Source organism: Tenrec ecaudatus, chromosome 4, assembly GCF_050624435.1.
Source record: "Tenrec ecaudatus isolate mTenEca1 chromosome 4, mTenEca1.hap1, whole genome shotgun sequence".
Taxonomy (NCBI): Eukaryota; Metazoa; Chordata; class Mammalia; order Afrosoricida; family Tenrecidae; genus Tenrec; species Tenrec ecaudatus.
In genome coordinates this window covers 16,388,289-16,405,026 of record NC_134533.1, presented here as the reverse complement: position 1 = coordinate 16,405,026, position 16,738 = coordinate 16,388,289, and the positions used below count along the sequence as shown (strand labels likewise).

Genomic DNA, 16,738 nt, shown 5'->3' with positions numbered 1-16,738 from the left:
ATTTATGCATGTACATATATTTAAAATAAGAAGAAAGAGGAGGTTCTACTCCCATGAAGAGTTATAGTCTTGGAAACACACAGGGGAAGTTCTTTATGAGTAAACATTAGCTTGATGGAAGTAGGTTCATTTGTTATGTTTAGAAGAAGCAGAATTGAAGAATGAAATAGAAAATGAAAAAAAAGTGAGAAGGTAGAAGAAAGACCTGAGGAGTAGTGGGTAAAAAAAGAAGGCCAAAGTAAAGAGGCAGAGAAGGTAAGAAAAAAAAGAGGGCATGGCTTGGATGGGAATGTGAAGTTCTGTTGCTATGGCAATATGAGCATTGGTGGGTTTGGGTTGGTGCTTTCAGCGAGTTTCTAGTCCAGTGGAGAGACCTGGATGAACATTGTGATATTTAAGGTTTATTGTGCCAACCTGGTCGATACACATGTGGGATTAATTGAAGGGTGGAGTGAATAAATGGCTCAGTGAGCCTCATCTTTGTTGTTTTTCTCTGGTCTCTTGCTCTCCAACAGTCAGACCAGGGTGCCGCTGCCTTAGCCAGTTCCCTGCTTCAGTTGACAAGGCTCACTTCTACAAGACATCCCTGAGGAGAAGCCACAGGATCTATCTTGGTGCAGCCCTGCATGCTGGAGAAGCCTCATGGAGACCCCTGCCTGTGCTGAGATGCTTACATGCTCATTAATTCGGCTTTCCTCCTGCATTTGGCATCATTGTGTTTTGTGAGTCTGAGGAGGACTTTGTAGATAGGTGTTGGATATATAGGCTAATGTCGGACTCATGGACTTGGACTGGACTAGGTTGGGATGCTTTCTTAATGTACACTTTATCTGTTATATAAAATTCTCTTTTAAATACATATGAGTTTCTGTGGATTTGTTTCTCTACGCTACCCAGACTAACACAAACATAATTATGCAAAATAGCTGAGTGTTTACGTGGATTATGGAAAAGAAAGGAGATTGAGGAAAGGAGGTCCATGACAGGGAGTGTCTATTTCATAACAGGTCAGGTGAGGTTTTTATGAACAAGCAGAAAGAACAGCAAGCCCCAAGGTCCTGAGGCAGGGGTATCTCAATCAATAAGTGAAAATCAAAGGACATGATGTGGTAGGAGAGAGAGATAAGAGAGGATGTACTTCAAATTAAGCACGAATGAATAATTAACACGAATCATTTGTAAATATTATTGATGTTGTTCAGTGTCATTGTCAATTCCAGATCATAGTCACTCCAAGTGACAGTATAACTGTCCCATGGGACTCCTCAGCTGTACTCTTTACACAGTAAGAATGCCAGGTGCTTCCATGTCAATTACTTGGCTGGTGGGTTCTAGCCACCAACATTTCAGCTGCTGAGAGTTTAGCAATTGCACCACGAAGACTCTTTTTCTACATATTTTTAGGCAAAAAATAGCCAACGTCATTAGTCTCAATGAATTTGGAAATGTGAAGTGTTTGTGGTAGTATAAGAATAAAATCAATAATTTTATTAACTTATTAGTATTAAATCATGTTTTAAAATATTATAATTATTGATGTCTACTATTGATAAGTATGGTCAGCATTACATTTCTATGAATGTTAAGAATCATTGGATCTAAGCAAATTTCTCATGTACAAAGAGATTTTGCACACAATTCCTGAATCAGGTAGGAAACTTCTGACAATGGCATACTTTCTCTATTTATGATTTACCGTATATAATTTATTTCATTCATTGCTTTCTACTTTGTGATAAACTATCCTAAAATCACAGCTCCATTTTTTGTTGAAAAGTAGTGAGTCAGCCGGAAAGGGGACCCTCACCAGATCAATAGACTGATTCACTAATGGCAATTACAGGCTCAGTGTGCCAACAATTGTAAAAATGGTTCAGGATTGGGCAGTATTTTTATTACATTGTACAGATTCGCTATGAGGAGGAATCTACTCAACAGTATCTAGCAATAACAATCATTGTGATGATGATTTGATTATGTGGTTTCAAAAGACTGGTTCATCCAAAAGAGGAAACTGCAAGAAGAAAATAATGATGTAGATTAAAACTAAATAAGAAAATAAGCATCTGCATAAAATGTTCTTTGCTAAAACAGTATATTATGGACAATCAAATATAAATATCTGTAAATCAAGTGTTTTGACAAACTCAAAGTTTAATTCACTCATGCATTCCTTAGTTTAACAAATATTATTTGCTTAGATGTTAGCATGAACCCAGCTGCAACTCATGTATTAGGGGTGAGGTCATTAGTAAAGTTGACAAAGCCATTGGCCTTGTGAAGTGTACATTCTATGTAGGGCAACAGATGAGCACATAAATCATAGTAATTGAAACTGTGCAACACTACTCAGGGCTATATTCGTAAGGGCACAGTATCCATCAAGGACTATGGGAACACTTTAGCAGTTCCCTGAAAGAGTGAGGGAACATTCTAAGCAGAGGGATCAACAGGTTGAAAAACCAACCAACCAACCAACCAACCAACCAACCAACCAAGCCTGAGGCAGTAACATGCTTAGATTTGTGTAGGAAATGCTAGGGAATCAGTATGAAAAGAAAGAGATGAGTGTGAAAGGGATGATAAGGGATGATACAGGTGTCCCACACTCAGAGCTAGAGTGTACATGAATGAATGAACGACACATTTATATCATCAAGGAATATGGTTACTACTATCATTACTTTCAAAGTTTTGTTTCTTAAGTGATATATGAAGAGCTGGTAGTTTAGCACGGGTAAGTTAAAAACTGTTCTGCTTATTAGTCTCCTTTTCTTGTACCCCAGCTGTTTCATTAGAAAATCACTATGTGACCATATTATTTCTACCAAAAATTAATGAAGATATAAAAATCGATTCCTTTAACATATTACAGTAATCATAAGTTTTAAAGCAAATAACACACAAGGCAAGCATTTTGCCTATCTGTGCATCCTCCTGCAATTTTTTCTGTATTCCTTTTACACAACAGTTTTACTGGCATATAGTTCACATCCCATACCATTCAATAGTTCAATCACATCAAGAAGCGTTAGTTGTACAATCATCACCTCAGTCAGTTTTAAAACATTTTGTTCATTCAGGTACTCATCATCATTAGCTCCCCATTTGCCCACCAACCTCTCCTCTCAAACTCCCGAAGGAGCCATTAATCCATTTATTGTCCCTATGGATTTCCCTATCCTAGATTTCTTATACAGAAAATGTTTTTTTTAAAGATAACAAAATAAAAGAGACAAAACCTTCGGAAAGGTTTTGAAAGTGGAAAACACTGGGTCATAAGTGCTGTTAGGTGCGTCCTGGAATATGGCTCCCTGAAGGAAAAGAGGACTGCTAGATTATAGCAGGGCCTGCTTGCTATTTAACTCATCTACTCTGGGTCCGGACAACAGTTAGGCTTGGAACTACTTGCATGGGCTCCTTTTTCTTTTCTTTTGGCGTCTACCTGTAGAAGAGTAGGAGGCGGGGGGGGGGGAGCATTGAGCAAATAATGGCAGGGACAGAAGAGGAGGGGCTCTAAAATTGACAGCGAGGAGGGTGGAGCGCTCCTGGTTGTGTTTGACCAATTGAAATGTATCTGAGAGGAATTACTGAAAGGTGAATAAACATGAGTGTGGCAGGAGGAAAGAAAAAAGAAGAGGAAAAAGCAATAAATAAAAATATATATAGGTATATAGATATGTAAACATATCAAGATGAGTGTTTTTGCCTATTTATATATATATATGTAAATACATTTAGGAAGTAGATGGACTTTGGGCATCTACTTAAATCTTACCTCAGTACAAAAATGGTTTGTTCTAACAATGAGGCAATGTATGAAACTCACCTTTCCAACATGATCACTAAGGACAAAATGGGTGCATAAGCAACTGTGGTGAAGAAAGCTGATGGCGCCTGGATATTACATAGTGTCTGGGCTATTAAAGGCTTGAAGTTAAACAAGAAGGCCATCTAGCTGAGAAGCAACAAAGCCCAAATGGAAGAAGCACAGCAGCCTGTGTGATCATGAGATGTCTAAAGGGATAGGTATCAGAATTTCAAAAACAAACAAGAACATTGATGTGAAGGAATGTGGACAATGTGAAGACCCAAAACCTATCTGTAAGATAATTGGACAATCCCTCACAAAATCATCACAGGGAAGGGATGACATATCCAGGGTGCAGTGTAGTACTGATGAAACACACAAATATCCTCTAGTTCTTTAACATTTCCTCCCCTTACAATTATGGTCTTAGCTTTACCTTGTTAATCTCGTTAGACCTGCATATGTTCATTTGTATAATTAACATAGTCTGATACATGAAATTAAAGCTAGATAAACCCTTCAGAAAGAGTAATGGGAGTACCAGAAGAGAGGGGGTAGGGGGCGAGGGGAGGCATAACAGATAGTAATGATGAATGTATAATCTGCTGCAGGGAAATGAATAACAGAATTGTTAGTGAATGGTTAGGGAGGGGATTTAGGGAAACTGCTATCATAGAGTTCAAGAGGAAAGAAAATGTATTGAAAATGATGGTGGCAGCAGTTGTACAATCATGCTTGATCTAATTGAATTGTGGATTGTTATATCTGTAAGAGGTCCCAATAACATGATTTAGTAAAAAAGCTAGAACAAGTTTACATGGATCAAATGATAGTGTGCTGAAAACAACAACAACCCTGAAACAACTTTAGAATGGGTCAAAATGCAGATCGAATGATAAGATATTACATTTTGACCTAGCTACATCTACCATAATCAACTTTATAATGCTCTCTGTCAGATAAGAAGGCTATTCACATCCCTAAACTATGATTGGAGGGAACTGACTGGAGGCTTAATACATGTGCTCCACACATTTTAAAAATCAGGGCACATTAATATTTTTACTTGTTGCTGGCTTCAATTGTTGTTGGAAACAGAATGAATGATGTCTCACAGCCAGTGTGTGAAGGTTCGAAGAGCTAGAAATTAGTAAGGCTTAATCCCAGGCCTAAACTTACAAGACACATGGAGTATGGATCCATTGTTTATATTTTATTGGTTTCATAAATCTAAAACTGAAACCTAAATTTTGATAATTAATGTCTTTGAAATTGAAAACCTGAACAACAGAAGAAATGGTGTGCTCACTTTAAATTAGCCCATTTTCGTTTTCATACAGGAGCATCATCATGACTGTCATCCAGTTCCCACACCCCTTCAAAGTTGGATCTCTCAGCACTATCATCTCTCAGCACTATCATCATTGAGTTATCTGACAACACACTGTAGATGCGTCTGTGACTTCTGAACCATTGTCGGTCTCATCAATACTTTGGACAGCTTCACCTTCTCATTGACATTCTGCTAGCACATCAGCAGAAGCCACCTGATTTCAGATTTTTGTAAATGTTGCCAGCTTCATTCACCCTGGTAATATGAACTCATTATTTTCAGACCAAACCCATTCACCCCCTTCTCTTCTCACAAGTAAGCAATTTGCCTCTTTATCTATATTTAGTGGCTATAGCTTGCCACCAGGTAGAGATGATTGATGGGTGACAATGTAGCTTATGTAATTTTGAACAGTTTTTCTTTGTGAGCAGCCCTGACTTTGGAAATTGTCATAGGTGCTGCTGAGTTGGTCTGACTCACAGCAAAACTCTGCACAACAGAACAAAGCCCAGCCCATCCCTGGGTCATCTCATGATTGTTCTTATGTTGGAGCCCACTGATGCAGACACTGTGTCAATGTCCCAGCATTCCATGGTGCCTGGTCTGGGTTCCCAAGATGAAGTTAGTTGATCCCTCTTCTGATGCGCATGAAGCCTGATGTGGTTTTCTAACATTTTCTGTTTGTTCACATTGGGGTGTATAGCAGATGGATTATCATTGGAGTCACCCTCTTTAATTTGTGTTATATGTTTTTCTGTTTTTCAATGTATGAAATCAGGATTGATGAATCTGTAGGGACAGGAAGTATAATAAGGGTTTCTTGGGGCGTGGGAGGCACAGTGGGCAGGGAGAGAAAAGAGGAGACAATGCCAAAGAGTTCAGGAAGGAAAAAGCAAGTTTTGAAAGGGATTGTGGTAGCAGTTGTACAGCACTACTTGATGTGATTGAACAATGGAATGATAGGGTATCTGTATTAACTCCAAAATGGTTTTGAAATAAATAATTTTATATAACTTAAGTACATTTATATAATATTCACACTAGCATGTGGTAAAGAACGTGTGCATGGAACATATGACTATATCAAATGTTAGTAGCAAATGTTTGAAAACAAAATAGAATAACATATTCAGAATTCTATTCACATTCTGGTATTAAACTCTTGAGCAAAAATTTTATTTTCTTTGAGACAACAAACTTTAAATTTTATATTTGACCATATAGTGTGGACTATTACACAGAGAAAATCTGAGATAAATGAAACAAGGATTCTCTGAATCCCACAATGCTATAAAATTAAACCCAGAGACAATTTTATCTTGTCAACCACCTTCTTGAAAGCATTGTGAACTTCCTTGTTCCTCAGGCTGTAAACCAAAGGGTTCAGCATGGGGATGATCATAGTGTAGAACACGGATGCCACTTTGTCTGTGTCCAGGGAATGGCTGGAGCTGGGCTGTAGGTACATGAAGATGAGTGTCCCGTAGAAGATGGAGACGGCAGTGAAGTGAGAAACACAGGTGGATAAAGCCTTCCCAAATCCTTCAGCTGAGCGCATCTTTGAGATGGTGATAAATATGAATATATAGGATGTACATATAACCAGAAGTGCAAAAAATATAGTGAAAATTGATATACCAACCACCACCATCTCATCAACATGCATATCAGAGCAAGAAAGAACCATCACTGCTGGAACATCACAGAAAAAGTGATGGACCACATTGGACATGCAGAAGGAGAGACTGAATGTGTTTCCAGTGTTTATGGAGGCATTTAGGAAACCACCAATATAGGGTCCTATGACCAGACAAGCACATACACTTGTCGTCATGGTGGTGGCGTAATGTAGGGGTTTACACACTGCCACACAGCGGTCATAGGCCATGGCAGCCAAGAGGTAACTTTCTGCAGAAGCAAAGCCTACAAAGAAGAACATTTGTGCTGCACACGCGTTGTAGGAGATAGCTTGATCTTCCATGAGGAACCCAGAAATGGCCGTAGGAATGATGGCCGAGGAATAGCCCAAATCCACCAGAGAGAGATTACTGAGGAAAAGGTACATGGGTGTATGGAGCTGAGAGTCCAGCAGAATCAGCAGGATCATCCCCAGATTCCCAAACAAAGTGATGAGATAAATGAAGGTGAATAAGATGAAGAGAGGAATTTGCAATTCCGGGGCATTGGTTAATCCTAGTAGGATGAACTGAGTCACTTCTGAACTATTCTCCATCGGTGATATTTGGGAGTCAGGAGATGCTCTGGAGCAGTGCAGACTATTATACAGAAAAGAGATTGAGTTGAAAAGTCCTATTTAAAAAGCAAACAGACACATTTTATCTCATTCTGACCACCCTGTCATTGAATTAAAAGGGAGCCTTGATGTCATAATGGTTCTGCTTTGGACTTCTTACTGCAAGCTCAGCAGTCCAAATCCACCAGCAGGGACAGGTGAGCCTTTCAAAGAGACAGGAGGCTGGGGAGTTCACAACAAGTACAAGGCAATACTCTGAAATTGATTGCGGTGATGATCGCACAAGTCTTCTTAGTTATATTGTGTGATATAGAAAGAACACTCCAATAAAATATAATAAAACATTTTTATAGCCATGGAAACCCACAGAGGCAGTTCTATCCTGTCCTGTAAGGTCACTATAGGAAAACAGAATCACTCTAGAGCTATCTAGAATCAGAACAACAAAAATCAAATCAATACCCATGATTCCGTTTTTTAAAAAAATTCATAACAGATTCACAGAAAGGTCATAAATTATGGATTAATTTTAATGCACATCTGTTCTGATAAGCTACAGATTTGAAGAGATAACCTCACTGATATGCTGTATGCACAATAATTGTATGCCTTTTATTTGAATGGCATGTGATTAACCATTGCTCTCTTTTCTTTTCCCACTACACCTTTACTTGACATGCCTGGCTTAGAAAGGTCTCATGCTTGCACAATGTTTAGCACCTAACCACTTATTAACATGCATGTTTAACAATGGAAATGTATGTGTGTGGAGACATAACTTTTCAATTAGCTCTCATAACAACCTTAAGAAGTCTGTGATGTTCATGTCCCCTTGCTGGAGCATACTGTGACAGAGGACAATTCTGATGACGCACCCTCACTGTGGGGTGAATCAAGAGGGGAACATAACAGACCAGCAACAGGAGCAAAGCAAACCCACAAAATCTCTGAGGAGCCCCCAAAATAGACTTCAGGCTAGAAGGGGAAGTTCTCAGAACCGCCCCCCAGGACCAGTGAGGAGATACTTGGGTCAGCAGCAGACCTGGAATTATGTATACTTTTGCTTTTCATCTTTTACTCCCCTCTTTTTATTCAATATTTTGTTTCATTTTGTTTTTGTCTCTGTTATTGTGCTTTTTCATACCAATATAAGATAGGCATGGGAAGCAAGTCTGAGGAGAAAGCAATGGGAATGAATGTTCTGGAAGGAACTTGGGGGAGGAGGAGGCGGGGAAAGGACTGGTGGTCAAACAACACCATAAACAGGTTAACAACCAGGGAAGTAAACACAATCATGAGGAGGATGTAGAGACCCCAGTGGTGTTGGAAGTAAAGCAATCCAGCTGAGAGGAATTACTAAGAGGCAGATGGGTGAGTGTAATCGTGGGGCAGGAGGAAGGTAAAAAAAAAAAAAGGAAACAGGACAGATCTAGGAAGCAAAGCTATGGATAGAGGTATAAAAATAGGTGTGTGCTCATGTAAATATACTAACTAAAAATAGAGGTATTAGCTTATGTACATGCATTTATATGGAAATATATTGAGGAAGTGGACAGATTTTGGGCCTCTGCTCAAGCCCTCCCTCAATGCAAGAACACTTGTTCTAACAACCTGGCATTCTGTGATGTTCACCCTCCCAACACAATCACTGAAGACAAAATGAGTGCATAAGCAAATATGGGGAAGAAAGTTGAAGGGGCCGGCTATCAAAAGATATAGTGTCTGTGCTCTTAAAGGCTTGAAGGTAAACAAGCAACCATCTAGCAAAGAAGCAACAAACCCACATGGAAGAAGCACACCAGCCTGTGCCTTCAAGGGGTGATGAAAGGATTAGCTATCAGGTGCCAGAAGACCCCAAACAAACAAACAAAAACATGTTGTTGAGAATGAGGGGGGTCAGAACAGAGACCCAAACCCATCTGTAGATAATAGGACATCCCTTCAGAAAAGGGTCACACGGAAGGAAAAGAGTCAACCAGGGTGCAGTACAGCACCGATGAAATGCACAATACTCCTCTGTTTTTTTGAGGCTTCCTCACCCCCCCCCCCCAATCATGACCCCTGTCCTGCCTTTCAATTCTGGCTAGACAAGAGCATGTACACTGGTACAGATAAGAGCACATGACTTACGGAATCCAGGTCAGATAAACCCTTCAGGAAGAGAATTGGACGTAGTGATACCAGGAGACCAGGGAGAAGGGGAGGAGGCAAGCAAGTGGAAAATTATTGCAATGCTCGATGCAAAATCCACCCCTCAGGGACATAAACAACAGAAAGTGGGCAAAGGGAGCTCTAAGTCAGTGTAAAATATGAAAACAATAATACTTTATAATTTATCAAGGGGGTGGGAGGGGGACGGAGGGAAAGAGGAGGAGCTGATACCAAGGACTCAAATAGAAAGAAACTGTTTTGGAAATGATGATGGCTACGTCTTAAAAATATGCTTAATACAATTGTTGTATGGAATGTTGTAAGAGCCCCAATAAAACGTTTTTGGGTTTTTTGAGGGGGGGGGTTAAAAAGAAAGTAAGAAAAAAAGTCTCTGATGTTATTATGCCCATTTTACCACTAAAGATTTTAGTTATGTCATAATCTGAAATTACAGTAATTCCAAGGAAGATTCAAAATTTAAAACCAGGTCTGGAGATATCAAACTCAGTGCTATAAGTAGGCTACTTCACAGTCACCACTTGTAGATGTAGGGGTAAGAAAAAGGGGTGAGATTATGGGGATAAAAAAGGTTAAAATGGTGTATGAATCATGTTAGTTCAATTGGGACTCTTCCATTGCTTAAGGAGGTTGCATTTCACTCTCTCCAGCTCTTTTGGTTCATTTGTTTTTAAAGCTTTCATTTAGAGGTTCTCTGATCTTCACTGAAGGAGCCCTAGTAGGGTAGTGGTTCTGCATTGGGCTATAGTCACCATTGTTAGCAGTTCAAAACCACCAGCACTTCTGCAGGAGAGAAACGGGACTTTCTACGCTTCTAAACAGGTACAGTCTTGGAAGCCCACGGGGATCACTATGAGTCAGCACGGACTCGATGAAAATGTGTTGTTATTTTTGGTTTATCTTCACTTGCAGACCAACAAGAGTGAGCAAGATGATATTGCCATCTATTCAGTCAGAGCATCAGCTCTTCTATTTTTGTCTTTTTGTTTGTCTCCTTTATAAATCTGCACGATGTTTCATAAGTATCACCCAACTGCCTACTTATAGAAGTTTTGACATTTGTCACCCAAATTTGCCTCGTTAGATGTTTCAAACATATTATCATGGATCGATTCATTTCTATTTAATCTAACCTCCCAACACTTCTGCCTGAATTACCTTACCTACTAAGATTGGACTTGAAATGAAAAGCTTACCTTGATTCCTGTGAAAATGTGAGAGACCAGTCTTAGTTGTGAGTTCAAATTAGAAATGCAGCTACAGAACAATAATTAAATGCTAATTAAATTGGCGTTTCTTGGGGCTTGTCAAAGGTTACAGAGTCTCTAAAGAGCGTGATGGAGGAAAGAACATGCAGGTGTGAAATGGTGCTTTAAGCCCTGCATGAGCCATGCACTCGTGTTATACCTTTAGAGTACTCACTTACCTTCTACTTCTTTGTAAGATCAACATAAATAAATAGGTTTCCTACATAACTCACAGAGTCACGATTTTGAAGCACAGATAAAGAACTCATGAAGGAGGTGCTATTTCTAAGTCATTCAATGTAGTTTTTCCTCGGGGTTGCTTCCCTGGATGTGGTTGAAAACTCACTGCTAATGCTCAGTTGGCGAAGGCTGACATGTGGGCTAACAATTGTGGCATGACGTTAAATAAGTGCATGTAGTTTGCTCCCTCCAGGTGATGTCCCATGGAGTGATGCTTCAGTTCCATAAGCTAATGAGAAGAAATCAGAAGGGAACCAGAAAGACCTAGAACTCTCAAAGGAGGCCGCTATGAGAACATCTACAGCTTCTCAACTCCTTTTCCTCGGGAAAAACCAATTAAATTGCTGCTGGTGACCACTTGAAATGTTTGTGCTCATCATTTTATGCATGTCTTATTTTAAGTATCCAAATGAAAATAAAATAAAGAGCATTACGAGCCCCCAATAAAATGATTTTTAAAAGTATAACAGCAAATTCTACAACTTATTGTGTATAGTTGTAATAATTTGATCAAATTTCTATGATCAAGTAACTATTCTGACCGTTAAAATATGGAACAGTTTCCTTAACTAAACAAATTTCTTTCCTCTTTTCCCAACAACTGTTCCGGGTATCCACCAAACATATGCCATACACATTCAGTCTGTATGCTGAGCAAGTAACTTAAGAATCTGGTCCATATGAAGAAGCAACAGGATTGGAAGAAACCTCATCAACAACCTTCAATATGCAGATGACTCAACTTTCCTTGTAGAACATGAAGGGGACTTCAATCAAATATGAATGACAATCCAGGACTACAGTCTTTGGTATGGATATCATTTCAACATAAAGAAATAAAAAATCCTCACACCTGGACTGAAAATCAGCATCCTTATACGGGGAGTTAAGATTAAAGTTATCAAGTATTTCATTTTACTTGTATCCACAATCAGTACTCATGGAAGCAGCAGTGAAGAAATCAAGTCATGCATTGTATAAGTCAAGTTTAATGAAAAGGAATTCTTCAACGCGTTAAAAAGCAAGGTGTTTGAGGACACCTGCTTAATAATGTATACCAGACTGTTTGTGTTCCCTCTGCCTGTGTTAGCTATGGAGTGAGACCTGTTTATCATGGGCGACTAATGCCTATTAGTGAAGCTTAGCTTTCTCTTGTCTCTATAATTAAATCTTTGTTTCACCACAGAACTCTGTGAGTCATGTCTCTCCGATGAGCTCAATACCAACCATCTATGGAATTGGTTACTATACTCCTTATGTTAGGAATCCTCCCCTGTAGCTTTAGCAGATGTAATTTGCTTGAGAAAAGTAGAAAAAGTACATGGGTGCAAAGGCCTTTGAATAGTTTTAGTACAGAATTAAGCTTATCTGAGATTCAAAATCAAATAAGCAATCTGAGTATGATACTGGCAGGTGGTTGTTAGTTTTATGCTTAATACTGATAAATATTGTCAATCTTAACATTCTCTATGAATGTTTAGAGTTACTGGAGCTAAACAAAACACCAGAATGTTTCCAGAAAGTTTGGAATGTGAATCTGGTGAAATATATCTATTAGTATCATACTTTGCCTATATATGAATTACTGAATAAAAGTTCCCTCATGGATTGCTCTGTGAGAAATCATCTTAATGAAAGAAAGTAAGGCGATGACTCATATTATGGCGTGGTTTCCAAAAGCTTCAATGCCCCCAAAGTGGAAACTGCAAGAACTGAGTGGACCTTAGATGAAAACAAAATGAAAATTAAACAGCATTGTTTTATGAAATGCTCTAAAGTTCTTTCTAAAGAACTATATTATGAATATTGAACTATAAGTATCAGTGGATTACTTGGATTGACAGACTTGACAGACTCAAAGCTTAATTCATTGATTTACTAATCTGACATGTATATTGAAATGTGTGATAATTGCATAATCTAGAGTCAGTTTGAAAGGATTACACGTGACGGTGTGGAGTCTGTCCTGCCATCAAGATATAACCATTGAGGCCTCTGTGTGGGCATGGCCTTCTCCTGGGAATTCTAGGAACGACTGGATTTCCCCTTTGGAGGCGGGAGACATACATTCTCAGAGACATCCCTGCAGGAGAGGCCTAATGGACCAACGCTGAAGCAGCCCTGGGTGTTGGATAAGCCACATGGAGACCCCACATAGTGCTGAGATGCTTACAACACCACTGGATCCACAGGACTTCCTACCCACTGGCCTGTGATCTTCCTGTATTTGGCATCATTGCATATATTTCATGTGTGTGAAGAGGACTTTACAGATTGGTATTGGACATAAGGACTAATATTGGACTTATGGAGTTGATCTGGACTTGGCTGGGACATTTTCTCAATATTAAATTGCTATTGTATATAAACCTCTTTCTTGTATACATATTAGTGCCTATGAATTTGCTTCTCTAGTCTACCCAGACTAACACAAAATGTTAGCACGAACCTGGTTATACTTAAGGTTTTGAAGGTGAAGTTGTTAGTAAAGCAGACAAAGTCACAGCTCTTGTGAAGTGTACATTGTATTTTAGGCTTAAAGGGAACAGATGAATACATATGTTATAATAATTGAGGCATAATCACAACTGTGAATGTTTAAACTGGTAAGGGGACAGTGTCCATAAGGGAGTGGGGGTGGATGTAATATGACATTTAAATGGAGACCTGAAAAGAATGAGAGAACATTCTGAGCAGAGTAACAATCCCTGAGGCAGGAGCATGTGTAGAACTCCAATAATAGTAAAGGAATCACTCGAACTAAGTGAACTTAATAAGCAAGAGTGTGTTACAGATGAAATAGCTCAGCAAGACCAGAATTATCTATGAACAATTGGCATTAGCCATTCCACATGATTTTCAGTACTGTTTTCCTGGTTACTATTATTATCAATCTTATATTATTATCAATATTTTTTCAAAATGTAGAGTTGTTAGTCAGATAGAAGTAAGCTATAAATTGCTCTTATTCTGAATTTCCTTTCTTTTTACTGTGAACTTTTTTCCTTTACAAAATAATCATGTGACCATAATGTTGCTGTCAAAAGTTTTAGTGAAGATGGAAAAATTCATCCTTTAACATACTATATTTACTGCATTTTAATGTATCATACATGCTTACATTATTTATTTATTTATTTATAAAACAATACCTTTTTATTTATTATTTCACTCAAATAATTTAGAAGCAACAAGAATTCCCAGCACTGATGCTAGAAGTGTTAAAAAAATCATATTTTCTTTTTTTTTTAAACAATTTATTGGGGCTCATACAATTCTTTTCACAGTTCATACATATACATACATCAATTGTATAAAGCACATCTGTACAGTCTTTGCCCTAATCATTTTTTTCTCTTTTCTTCTTTCACATTTTATTAGGGATTCATACAACTCTTACCACAATCCATACATATACATACATCAATTGTATAAAGCACATCCATACATTCCCTGCCCCAATCATTCTCAAGGCATTTGCTCTCCACTTAAGCCCCTTGCATCAGGTCCTCTTTTTTTTTCCCCTCCTCCCTCCCCATTCCCCCCTCCCTCATATGCCCTTGGTAATTTATACATTGTTATTTTGTCATATCTTGCCCTATCCGGAGTCTCCCTTCCCCCCTTCTCTGCTGTCCCTCTCCCAAGGAAGAGGTCACATGTGGATCCTTGTAATCAGTTCCCCCTTTCCAACCCACTCACCCTCCACTCTCCCAGCATCGTCCCTCACACCCTTGGTCCTGAAGGTATCATCCACCCTGGATTCCCTGTACCTCCAACCCTCATATGCACCAGTGTACAGCCTCTGTCCTATCCAGCCCTGCAAGGTAGAATTCGGATGATGGTAGTTGGGGGGAGGAAGCATCCAGGATCTGGGGGAAAGCTGTGTTCTTCATCGATACTACCTCACACCCTAATTAACCCATCTCCTCTCCTAAACCCCTCTATGAGGGGATATTCATTGGCCGACACTTGGGCCTTGGGTCTCCACTCTGCACTTCCCCCTTCATTTAATATGGTATATATATATATATACATATATACACATACATATATACATATACACATATATACACATACATACACACACTTATATCTTTTTTTTTGCATGATGCCTTATACCTGGTCCCTTGGGCACCTCGTGATCGCACTGGCCGGTGTGCTTCTTCCATGTGGGCTTATTTGCTTCTGAGCTAGATGGCCGCTTGTTCACCTTCAAGCCTTTAAGACCCCAGACGCTATCTCTTTTGATAGCCGGGCACCATCAGCTTTCTTCACCACATTTGCTTGCATGCTTACATTTTTGCAGATTGTGTATCCCCCATGTGCTATTTTCATAATCTTATGCCAATATTTTAATTTTTTCTCTGACCAAAGGATTTAATGCTACAAGGATAAAGTTGATCTCATAGAAAATTAATTTAAGTATATTTATATATAACAATAGGGAAATAGATCTATGTACTTATATATTTCATTAAGAATTGAGGTAGCAGATGAACATTGGGCCTCTACTCAAGTACGCCCTCAACACAAGAACTCTTTGTTCTAATAATCCAGCATTCTGTGATGCTCGCCTTCCTGACAAGATCATTGAAGACAAAGCCAGTGCATAAGCAAAGGCGGTGAAGAAAGCTGATGGTACCCAACTATTAAAAGATAAAGAGTCTGGGGTCGTAAAGGCTTAAAGATAAACAAGCAGCCATTTAGCTGAGAAGCAACAAAGGTCACATGGAAGAAGCACTCCCAGTCTGTGTGATCATGCAGTGTCGATGTTATATCAATGTGAATGGCGGAGGTGAGGAGAGGCGTGGAGTGGAGACCAAAACCCATTTGTAGACAATTGGACATCTGCTTAAAGAAGAGTCACAAGGAACAGATGAGCTAGTCAGGGTGCAGTATAGCACCGATGATACATGCAGCTTTCCTCTATTTCTTTAGTGTTTCCTACCCCTCACCCCCATTATGACCTAAATTCTACCTTACAAAACGCGTTAGACTAGAACATGCACACTGTTACAGATGAGAGCCCACAAGACAGGGAACTCAGGATAGATAAGTCCCTCAGGGTCAACAATGAAAATAAAAATACCAGGAGGGTAAGGTGAAGATGTGGGGAGAAAAGGGGAATCAATCACAAGGATCAACATATAACCCCATCCCAGAGGAACAAACAGAAAATTGGCTGCAGGGTGACAGAGGATGATGTAAGATATGAACATAATTATAATTTACCAAGGTTTTATGAGGGAGGGCAGTCAGGGGAGGGAGGGAAAAAATGAGGAGCTGATATCAAGGGCTCAAGTAAAAAGAAAATGCTTTGAAAATGATGGTGGCAACATATGAACAAATGTGCTTGACACATGGATGAATATTGGATTGGAACAAGAAATGTAAGAGCTCCCATGTAAAAATAAAAAAGAAAAATCTAAGAGAGAGAAAGAGAGAGAGAGAGAGAGAGAGAGAGAGAGAGAGAGAGAGAGAGAGAGAGAAAGTTCACTTAAAGTAGGTATTTTCCTAAACCAAGTGTAACCAGCAGTGAAGTGAGTTGGCATGTGCTAGAAACCCAGGGCTATTTCTCAATGGGTGTATGGATTCATGAAGAGTTCAAAATTATCAACCAAGAAGTGATCTTAGGCCTAACCCTATAAGAATAAGATGTCATTAATTTATTACTTTCATAATTC

General features: G+C 39.1%; 1 protein-coding gene across 1 annotated transcript; it reads right to left on the bottom strand.

Moving 5' to 3' along the window:
• Positions 1 to 6,432: 6,432 nt before the first annotated feature.
• Positions 6,433 to 7,398, bottom strand: LOC142446342 (olfactory receptor 5B2-like). The gene has a single exon (XM_075548101.1). It carries the CDS (start codon positions 7,375 to 7,377, stop codon positions 6,433 to 6,435), a length of 945 nt encoding a protein of 314 aa, XP_075404216.1. The 5' UTR covers positions 7,378 to 7,398.
• Between the last annotated feature and the right edge of the window lie 9,340 nt (positions 7,399 to 16,738).